The following is a 10,911-nucleotide window of genomic DNA, read 5'->3' on the forward strand; positions in this document are numbered from 1 at the left end:
ACAGACGAATAAAACATATTTTTAAAAAGCAAGCTGCTAGTCCTGTATCACTTGCCTCCAAAACTGAGGCTTTAAAAAGAGTATTTAAAAGAGGGTTGGGCAACACTCCATGCCCAGGTCACAACTGCTGCACATCTACTGCTCCAAACATCCCCTTTTTCCTCCACTTCCCCCCCCCCCCCCGCTCGCCCCCAAACCGTCTCAAAAATCCATCCTTTGCCCTCTGTGCACCTCTCCTCCCCAGGCTGCCCCCAGCCTGGCCCTACGTGCAAGCACAAAAATCATCGTCCCAGCCGCCTTTCAGGCCGGGCGACCCTACAATAACAAACACAAAACAACAACGCCCAAAGAACGAAACTTGTTCCAAACTTCCGGCAGGCTGGGCGGGGACTAATCGCAAACTGCGCTCGTACCCGGGAGCGGGGGAACTCCCCACCCCAGCGCGGCCGGCCCGGAGCGCGGGGAGGGGCGAAGGGAGCCAACCCTCTGCCGGCTCTTGCATCAGCTGGGGAGCGGCCGCCCCACTCTGCCCCCGGCCCCGCTGCCTGGCTGGGGCGCTATAAGAGGCGGCGGCGGCTGCAGCCGGGCTGCGGGCGGGGAGCTGCATCGCGGCGCTGGGCTCCTGCGCGGCCGGGGACGGTAAGTGGGGAGCGCGGGCGCCACGTGCTCCGGCCCGGGGATGGTCCCTGCCCCGGGGCCGGGCTGCCCCCGCTGATCTCCGGCGGGACGCTGCGCCCTGCTGCCGCTCGCCGGCTCCAGCCCTGCTGCCGCCTGCGGGATCCCGCGTGGGGATGTCCCCGGCCTCGCCGGGCGGTGGGGAAGTTCTTCCCCCGCTGCCCGGGCCGTGCAGCTCTGGCGGCATCGTGCTGCACCCGGGCGGGGGGATGCAGCGAGTCCGGGGTCCCGGCCTCACGGGGCTCGTCTCTTATCCCGAGCACGTCTCGTGCGCGGCGCTGGGGCCACACCGGCGTAGCCAAACCGCCCCAGCTTCTGTGTGTGGACAAGCCCCGCGTGGCTGCGCCAGCCTTGCAGCGGACCAGGCCGGCGCGGTGTCCCTGGCCGCGGATCTGTGGCGCTTCGGCCCTTTTCCCGCCCTCCTCGGGCTTCTGTAGATGAATCTTTTTAACAAAGGCCGCGCTTGGGGGCAGGACCGTCTCTGTGTGCGGCGATAGAACTGATCGCAAGCGCGTCCCGGGTCTGCAGGGAGTAGCTTTAATGTGGGGGAGGGGCGGCTTCTCTCCCCCCCCCAACTCCCCCCCTCCCACATGGGCTGGTGGAACTGCTCTGGGGTTTACGTTCAATCGTTCCTCAGTTACAAAATTTAAATCGGAAATGGCGCCAAAGCACCATCTCTGCAGGGGAAAGGAAGTGGTGCAAGATCATAAAACTGTGCATCTGCTGAGACACTGTTACCACTGTAACGAGAAATCAGTTGCTTGCTCCCCCATCTGCCTGCTGGGAAGGAGCGAGCGGTGGGGGCTGAGAGTTTTTTCCTGCTCTCCCCGTGGCTAGGGTGAGTCCATCTTGTTCTGGAACAGTATCTATAACTGGGACCTTTCGTTCTCCTCCCTTCTCTAGATCCATCAACATGTCTGTGTCACACAGTTCCAAGCTGAACAAGGTGGTCAGGGACCAGTACATGAGGCTTCCCCAGGGGGGCAAGGTCCTGGTGACTTACGTGTGGATTGACGGGAGTGGAGAAGGAGTCCGCTGTAAAACTCGAACCATGGACCAGGAACCAAAGTGCATAGAAGGTAATGCTGGGCCTATTAGCTGTTTGGCGCAGACACCCTCTTGTGGAGCAAAGTGTAGAAGCCAAGAGTTTTAAATGCAAGGCCTGTAACACTTGTAACATTATATGAGGAGCTGCTGTATGTTTTTGAGTCATTTGGTAGCATAATGCACAGAACAGATCTCTTTTCCCTGTGGATTATACAAAGTAAATGAACAGGGTTGCGGATGTTATCACTGGGGTATATAAGTTGAAACGGTAAATAGCCAGCCTTTTCCAGGGTGATGGTGTTTGCTATCCATAATCTCTCTGCCATCAGTGCTAGGATGGTGAGGGGGAACCATTCTTGCCTTGTAAGAGCAGGGCTCATTTCCAAGAAGCATGTTTTAATGGGATTCCATCAAAAGTGGTTTGTAATGGGATTTGGCTAGGTGCTGCGGACACAGAGCCAAAGGACTGGAGGCCAGACCTCTAGTTTGTGAGGCACCTCTATGGCTGGAATGGAGATGTTAACCCTGTCTGGTGTTAGTCCCTAACAATGCTGTGAGCTGTTTGGAGTCTAAATCTACTATCTCGTTTGAACCATCAAAGAGGTTAAGGGGCGTTATAGTGGGGGTGCTTGCTAAAGCCATTATACAAAACTAAACCCTATAAATGATGGAAACCGCTTCAAATGAGGGGGTGCTGCCGCATCCCCATTCTAGCACCTATAGCAGTTGCTGGATCACTGTCCCCTTCGTGGTCAGTGATGGGGGTAGTCGCTGCAGGACTGGGCTTTATGTAGATACAGGGGAGTTGGAAGCTTCCTGGATTTCCTTTTGAAGCAGTTTTTAGTGGCATGTTGCAGAGTATATCCCCCCGGGCTCTTGATTGCTCTCGTCTTAAAATTCTCTAACATTTGACATGATCAAATCGAGGGATTTTTAATCTTAGGGATTTTTCCGTTTCCTCTTGCTCCCAGATGTCCCAGAATGGAATTTCGATGGATCCAGTACAGACCAAGCTGAAGGCTCCAACAGCGATATGTTCCTGATACCAGTCAGGATGTTCAGAGACCCCTTCTGTCTGGACCCTAACAAGCTAGTGTTGTGTGAAGTCCTGAAGTACAACAGAAAACATGCAGGTGAGGTTCCGGGCTGTCTGCACTGGCCTAAACTGGTTGTTACCAGAGCCATTGTGTTACCAAACAGACACACCAGCTAAGTGCCATCGGCATCAAAATATTAGGGCCTCGTTCTCAGAAGTGCTGAGCACCATGATGCCACTTGAGGTCAGTGGGAAGTTGCAAGTGATCATGTGCTAATCCGTGACTGAGCTATATTTTGCTCAGTTAACCTAGGCATGCAAAAACCCCGTCGCTGGTGCTGGTTATCTGCAGGAACCCATCTTAGCAGGAAGGACAAGGAGAATTCTGTTAAGTGGTCAAAAAGTAGCTAATGTTCTGCTCGCATCTGTTGGCAGAGGTCACCGCACGCCTCGTAGACCAGGCCAGCACCAAGTAATTTTAACCTGTGTGCTCAAATATACAATCTCCCTGCTGCTGGAAAGCTCCACTCGTTCTTTTGAGAAAGGAAATCTGTATCTCGTGTGTTGCTTCTCTGACTTCCAACCATTTGATCTTCTCTCCTACGATATCTGTATCCTTGATCCTGGCCAATAGCTGGGTATAGGGATCTGTCAGGCGCACAGCAGGAATCAGGCCTGCGTGTTCAGGGTGATTGTGGAGAAGCTGATTCCTGACCTTGTCTAAAGTGATCTCGGATCGTTGTTGAGCGTGAACGAGATGTAGTTATGAATGAAGTCTCCTGGCTCCTGTGAGGGCAAAGGAAAGTCAGGTGATACCAACATGTGGTCCCCACATGTAGAGGATGCAAAGCTTTCGCTGGGATGGTGGAGGTCTGAGGGATGTGGTGGTCCAAGATAGGGTTGGTTGGTTGTAGAAACACTAAGACTCTGGCATTTCACTTTTGTGTGAAGTACCGTAGTCTAAATCCTGACTTCTGGACTCTTAAAAATAATTACTGTGTTCTCAAGTACTTCTGTACTTCCATTCTGACAAAGGCTTTCTTTAAGAATCGCCCTACTTTTTGAGACACCCGTCTAATAACCGTGTGCCAGTTTGATGTGGCTGGAAAGCTCAGTCCTGGGTCTCTACCAGTACATTTGTGGTGTTGGGCTCTTTAAGTTAATTCTTGTAACATACATAAGGTAATCATCAAGTGATCCATTCCTAGCTTCCGGCTAACAGAGGCTAGGGATACCTATCAAGCAGTAATACAGCTCTGAGAGGCAACTGTTGTGATCTCAGATGACTGAATTTATGGCTTAAAATAATCAAAAAAGCATTTAACTCCATGCGCTTGGCTGTATTCTGTCAAACAGGGAGATTATCCATGTTACTGTGTTTAAAGTAGCATGGTTTAATAGATTTAAGCATATGAGACATTCCTTATAACTTGAATCAAGGAGCATTTAGCTTGATAAATGAAGGCAGCGCTTTTCTAGCAAACGTATGCAGAAAGGTCCTGTGTCATGCACAACAAATGTCCTGTGGTTACAATATTTTGTTTCATTAAATTAGCCAACCATCCTCTACAGATAAAGGAATCAGCTGATTCATAGCCGCTAGCCTGGGGCTCAACTGTATCTTTAAAGCAGTGGCTTGTTTTGAGGTTGACGCAGAGCCAAATTCTTCCCCAGCAAGAGCTTCAGGAGACAATATCTCGGTTTCTGAAGCTTGTTTAAATGCCTCTATTGTACCATGTTCATGAGCCTAGTACAGCTAAAGAGATTCAAAGGGGAATATGGCAGCCAGTGTTGCCCATAACACTTAGCACTTACCTAGTACCCAGTGAGTGCCAATCCCTGAACTGACTTTTCTCTGAAGGTGCCCAGCTTAAATGGTTAGAGGGTCTCTTCATTTTTCTCTCCACCATTTAAGGTTCAAAGTGTGACCTTTAAAAGAAAATGTTGCTGATGCTTTGTCATTATTTACAAATCCCTGGGATTTTGTCGCAGCAGCATTTGGGTCTCTTCAATGAACACTGTGGGTAAAAGTGCAACTTATTACCTGCAGGCTGCCATTTTCTGTGACAGGGAAAACCTGTTATTTCACGTCCTCCTTCTCCCCTTTACCTGGATTCTTCTGGTCCAGGTCTGACTTGGGCCAACAATATCTTTGGGACTGTTCTAATGGGTTTCTGTGCCACTCCTATCGGGGAGAAAGCCAGATACACTAGCCCTGGTGCTCAGTGAGCTCTGCAAGCTGTCAGCCAGCTCGAATGCTGGCCCAGAACGTAGGGGCCAGTGAGGTGGGAAGAGAGCCCAGGGAAGCTTGGTTGGGGACACATACATAGGGTGGGAAGATGGACTTCTGATTAAGGGACTGTATCCATCTGTAAAATAGGAAGATTATTTGCCTACTACTAGTGGTTGTCTAAATCCCTACCTACTTGGCAGATGGCCAGATACTGTGGTGATGGGATGGGGGAAGGCAGCAGGGTATATGGCTACTTATATGTTTATGGATTTTTATGGATCAGTTTTAATGGGCAGGGGGTTACATTTGCACTTTGTATATAAAATTACAAACCCTTTGAAATCAAGCACTGTTGTCTTCCTCCAATGCTAAAGCAAATGGTGGGTGAGCAGAGAACATTTTCCTCATGGATAGAAGGAGATGACCTTGTGTAACCAGCTACTTTCCTTATTCCCTTTCCCACTGTTGAACACACCGTGTGTTGGTCTGGATTTATCGGCCTCTCAACCCAGCTTTTCCACAGCCAGGGCCATCCTAGTCCTGTCTTTGAGACAAGTCTGTCGCGGTGCAAACCAATACAGTGTCATGAATTGATAACGACAATATTGGTTGCAGATTCCCAACAGAGAGGCTGGCTGGAGGAGAACTCTCTATAGCTTATAGAGGGCTGTGCAAGGAAAAGCACCAACTGGTGTCTTCCCCAGTAAGAGAGGCCCTCAAGTGATGGGATGAATGAAATGCTGGAGGGTTCCTGATCCCCAGGTTAGGTGTTCCAGGTCTAATTAAGGAATTTCTCTTCTCTCCAGAAACTAACTTGAGGAACACATGTAAAAAAGTCATGGACTTGGTTAAGGACAGCCACCCGTGGTTTGGAATGGAGCAGGAGTACACGCTGCTGGGCATCAATGGACACCCGTACGGCTGGCCTGATAATGGGTTCCCAGGTCCACAAGGTAAGAGCGAGACTCCCCTTCCCCTGAATGCCCTCCCCCCACTAGTATTCCCAGATGCTTGCTAACTAGCACAGTGCTACCCAACTTGCGCACCTCTTCTACGCTGAAGGGACGGACTTCACAAGGTGCAGTTCCCATTGACCTCTATGGCAGTCAAAGGCACTCAGTGCGTCACAGGATCAGTGCTAAACCCTGTGCAGTTCATGAGTGGGGCTCCAGTCGTGCAACGAGAACCATGTGGACAGAGCCTCACATGCTGTGTGGGTGCAGGTATGTGCACACCCCCACCCACACACCTCATCTCCAATGCAGATCTCACAGCAGGACCTACATCCAAGGCTGTTTTAACTTGCTGAGTGAGTGAAGCCACGCGAAAAAGCTCTTCCATCCCTAGTGGTAGTGGTGGGTGGATTACCTTGGCTGGCTTGATTCAGCTGCTGTTCTCACTTCAGACAGCCGGAACTTCTTCTGAAGATGTTGATCCAACCATGGGCTTCTCCCCTGAATCACCCTACCAATTAGCGCTTAGGCAAATGGGTGCAGCTTTTTCCTGAAACTTAAATTACAGGCAGCACTGTGCCAAGTTCAGCTAAGTACCAGTGGCACACCTTTCTATTTTGTGCCCTGCAGGTCATGTGACCTGCAGTGGTACCACTCTTGACGCTGCCTAAGACAAAAACAACTTTTCCATTCTAGAACTTGTTTGTCGAGGGTTTGAGAACTTGTCTGGGGAAAAAATGTGCAGGTGGTTATTAATATAAAGACTGGCCATGTGAAGCCTGGGCACTCCAGCAAATTCCCCCACCCCCTACGCACAAACTGGTTCGGCTGCCTAGACTGGATTGTGTGGGGTTAGTGACGCTAGAGGGTTTTCTTTTCTTTAAGATCCCCTGACGGGGGTTGATTCTCAACATCTCCGTTTTTCCCTCTGAGTTTGTACTGCAGAGCTGAACTGCCTCCTGCGAAGGAGGAAAACCTGTAGCAAACTGCAGCAGGTTAATACTCATTCAGGTTCCAAGTTTGTTGCAATAAACACAGGCAACAGTAGCTGTCAGAACTCTCTCAAAAAGCCAGCCTTAGCGTTAGGGGTGGAGTTCATTGTAATGGAGCAGTTCTTCGCTTCCTTTCTTCCTGCCACCCCCACTGGGAAATCCTCTGTTTAATTGGGAGCAGTTAGCTTGCGCAGTCTCTCTGCTGGAACTTGAAGTACTAAGGACTGCAATAGCTGGAGTATAAATGAGGTTTATGGGGAAATTAACGCTTCACTGGGGAACAGCCTGAGACTAAATGGCCCAGAGTGGCGGGAATGGATTATGGAGCTTTTCACTTCCTAGCTGCTGCTCCAATCCGTCCCCTCACTGGTCGTGTCCACCAAACGGCTCTCACATGGAGCAGCTTTTGGTCTCAATACCTTTCCCATAGGATGGGCAGGTGTCCACACAACAGAACAGCCCTTTCAGTTGGTCATGTTGCTGGCAACCTCAGTGGAGGCCAACAGTTGGATGCGCCAGGGAGATTGAACTGCCCTTGCTCCAAGATGAAGTCCCTTCAGCTCAGTCTGGAGCCGAGCTGGAGAAGCCATTGCATCTCCGTGGCTGTTGGGGTTCTTGTGCTGGAAGGAGAGCCCTGGGAACGTCTCCGAGTTCGAAATGCCTGCTGGAAGATAAGCTTGTGGGATGGGAAATGAAGGGGCACTGCTCCTCCCTTGAACTTGCCTTGGTTGGTGACGTGGTGTCTTGTGTCTCCCTTCTAGGGCCTTATTACTGTGGGGTTGGAGCAGACAAGGTGTACGGGCGAGATATTGTCGAGTCCCACTACAAGGCGTGCATCTATGCCGGGGTGAAGATATGTGGCACCAACGCTGAGGTCATGCCCTCCCAGGTATGTACGGAAGGAGCATTTCTCATTTGTCCTGTCAAGGGAGCATTCGTTGAAGCAGGAAACTGACTGGGAGTTGGAATACTTACCTTGCAATGCCCCGAGCATTAGCTCTGCAGTGCTCTCCCTGGGCATCTGGTTCTTCCAGTCTCCAGCTTCCCCCTGCCCCACTTACTCACAGCTCTTGCAGCACCTTACCTCTTGCCCAGTACTAAGAGAGCTGTCTGCACTGAGTATCTGTGGTCTTCAGCAAAACTAAGTGGAGGGGAGAAATGAGCTCCTTCTCCAGCCAGGGGCAGTGTGTTCTTCTGGAGAACCTGGTCTCCAGTGCTGAAAGATGGAAGCAGGAGTTTCCAAAGTCACTGTGCAGGCTGGATTTCCTCTACACCAACACAGTCACTTGCCACTGAGTCGAGTGACCTCGTACAGCTAGGGCTTGGTCTCCAAGAGAAAGCTGAACCACTTCACTGAAGGTGTGACTTTCAAAGGAGCACCACCCCCGAATGCACTCCTATTTCAGATTAGCTCAAATTAATTCCTAATTCCGCAAGAGAGGGCTGCACCCGTTTTAAAATCACACCTTAAGTCAAACCAGTGTGACTTTCCCATGTAGACAAGGCCTGAGTCTTGGCGCACCCAGGATGAATCGTTTGGAGGTTGGGTTGGGTTTTTTTCACCCCCATCCTTGCCCTCTGTGGAATAGGGCTGAGGGTCATTGGCAAGGCAGCGTGTGGGGGTAGATCTTACCCTCGCTGTACCTGCTTGGGGTAAGTGGCGGTTTTACTGCAGTGTTGTCCGCCCTACACCTTAATGAGCCCTGAATTGATTCTAACCCGCAATGAAGTGAGTCCTCCTAAGCTTCTTGCTCCACTTCCTTCCGTGTCCTGCACTTGGTCCTTGCTAGGCTGGGTGATACCTACAGATGCTATAAAGTTGCCTCTGAAAGGCATCAGGTGATGCAAGCCTCTGCTTAGTCACCTTGGGTGGAGCAGCCTCTGGCTGCATGTTGGCAGGAGCCAGATGATTAAACCCTTGATAAATAGCTCACTGGCATGTGTGCCAGACCACCTGGCAGGAGTCTGCCATGATTGACTGTTGAGACAAAAGCAAGTGGCTAAGGGAAAAACCCAAACCTTAGCGTTAATGCTCATCTTTCCCCTTCTAGTGGGAATTCCAGGTCGGGCCTTGTGAAGGCATCGAGATGGGAGATCACCTGTGGATGGCAAGGTTCATCTTGCACCGCGTCTGTGAAGACTTTGGGGTCGTGGCCACATTGGACCCCAAACCGATGACTGGCAACTGGAACGGAGCTGGGTGCCACACCAATTACAGCACAGAAGACATGAGGAAGGAGGGCGGTCTCAAGTGAGTTAATGCTGTTGCTAAGCTGGAGTCTGTCTGGGGTCATTGTGGTTAGTAGCACCTTGGTTTTGTAGTTTTGCGGCCAAAAGGGACCATTGGATCATCTAGTGCAGTGGTGCCCAACCTTATTACACGTGATGGTCACATAAACCTAAGCACAACCTTGTATGGGCCAAACAGATTCTACATATTTTAATAAGATTTAAAGTCCCCTGTGTTGATTTGTATTTTAAGTTTGGCTTGTTTTGGATGTATTTAGATAGCATTGTCTAGTTAAAAACAAATAAAGAAATCCACGCATAAAATTTGCACACAACAAAAAACTTCTGATGAATCGCCCATTAGTATATTGTGCTGAAGCTGGTCACAGGCTTCGTGAAGTGCTCTGGTGGGCCGTGGGTTGGGCACCCCTGATCTAGTGTGAGCTGCATTGAATTTCACCCAGATACCCCATGTTGGGCCCAGTGACTTCAGTCAAAGTAAGACGTTTTGGTTCTCAGAAGACCACTATTGTGTGCCCCAGACAGAGAACAGGTGAGACCAAGGTGCCACCTGTGCCTAAAGCCCTGTGTGTGTCTCCTGCTTGAGTAACAGTGTTTGGCAGGATTCTCAGTCACGCTCACACCCCACACCCTTATTTTCAACACAATCTCTTTATTACTTGTATTGCGGTAGTGCCTGGGAGCCCCAGCCATGGCCCAGAACTTCACTGGGCATCGTGCTGCATATCTGTGTTTTAACCTATTCCTCTCCTTGTTGGTTAGATGTATTGAAGCTGCCATTGAGAAGCTAAGCAAGCGACACGACTACCACATCTGTGTGTACGACCCCAGAGGGGGCAGGGACAACTCCAGGCGACTGACCGGGCACCACGAGACTTCAAGCATCTTTGAGTTCTCTGCTGGCGTGGCCAACCGAGGGGCCAGCATCCGTATCCCCCGCCAAGTCGGCCAGGACGGCTGTGGCTACTTCGAGGACCGCCGGCCTGCAGCCAACTGCGACCCATATGCTGTCACAGAGGCCATTGTGAGGACGACGTGTCTTAACGAGACAGGGATGCAAACGATAGACTATGCAGACAAATGAGGCCTTGAAGAGGGTGGGGGTTTCAATTCAAACCTAATTTCTCATGTGGGTTTTATGAACGCGTGACCTGGTCAGCTGTAAAGTCCAGACTCTTTAGAACTTTGCTTCTGGTCTTGTGAAATGGTGGCTTAGAAAAATATTTTTAGATGTATTTGTGGGGGGAGGGAGAATCTATATAGTTCTCAGCCAAACTCCTGGTTACTGGTTTTAGATCATACATGGGGGGCGTTTAAAACTTGGATTTAATTTTTTTTAATTGACTTTATACTGTGATGTACATAGACTCCTATGTAAAAGCTGCTGCTGTTGAATCTGTTTGCTCCCCCCAGCCCTCCTCTTCCCCCTCCCCCTGCCATGTTTGTATTGTAAGGTAACAATAAATAGTCTTATTGGCTGACATGTCAGCCGCTCTCTGCTATAAATATTTGTTTTTTCTATAGTTTTTCCACAGATTTAATTCTGGGATCACTTAATCTGCTGCTGATAAGCAGCTACCTGTGGGGTGAGACATGGCAGCTGTTCAGTAATGTGCAGTGGTGATGGCCCTAAGGAATAGTTCTGGTTAGGAAACTTGGCGGGGGAGAAGATACCTCTTCCAAGCAAAACTGCTGACTGAAGGGGAATTTAGAGAGCCGTCTGTG

The 10,911-nt window shown here is 50.2% G+C and overlaps 1 protein-coding gene across 1 annotated transcript; it reads left to right on the forward strand.

Moving 5' to 3' along the window:
- The first annotated feature begins 510 nt into the window (after positions 1 to 510).
- Positions 511 to 10,285, forward strand: LOC120386907 (glutamine synthetase). Its single transcript, XM_039506917.1, has 7 exons — positions 511 to 639; positions 1,579 to 1,754; positions 2,694 to 2,855; positions 5,798 to 5,944; positions 7,698 to 7,825; positions 8,988 to 9,187; positions 9,949 to 10,285. Exons 2-7 carry the CDS (start codon positions 1,589 to 1,591, stop codon positions 10,268 to 10,270), a joined length of 1,125 nt encoding a protein of 374 aa, XP_039362851.1. The 5' UTR covers positions 511 to 639; positions 1,579 to 1,588; the 3' UTR covers positions 10,271 to 10,285.
- The last annotated feature ends 626 nt before the right edge of the window (positions 10,286 to 10,911 follow it).

The sequence above is a fragment of the Mauremys reevesii genome, linkage group 19 (genome assembly GCF_016161935.1).
Source record: "Mauremys reevesii isolate NIE-2019 linkage group 19, ASM1616193v1, whole genome shotgun sequence".
NCBI classification, from domain to species: Eukaryota; Metazoa; Chordata; order Testudines; family Geoemydidae; genus Mauremys; species Mauremys reevesii.

Excerpts from the sequence above, each read along its gene's own strand:
- LOC120386907 (XM_039506917.1), top strand. The coding sequence starts at position 1,589 with ATGTCTGTGTCACACAGTTCCAAGCTGAACAAGGTGGTCAGGGACCAG. Across the intron at positions 1,755-2,693 it reads GGAACCAAAGTGCATAGAAG|ATGTCCCAGAATGGAATTTC; the intron begins GTAATGCTGGGC and ends TCTTGCTCCCAG. Across the intron at positions 5,945-7,697 it reads TGGGTTCCCAGGTCCACAAG|GGCCTTATTACTGTGGGGTT; the intron begins GTAAGAGCGAGA and ends TCTCCCTTCTAG.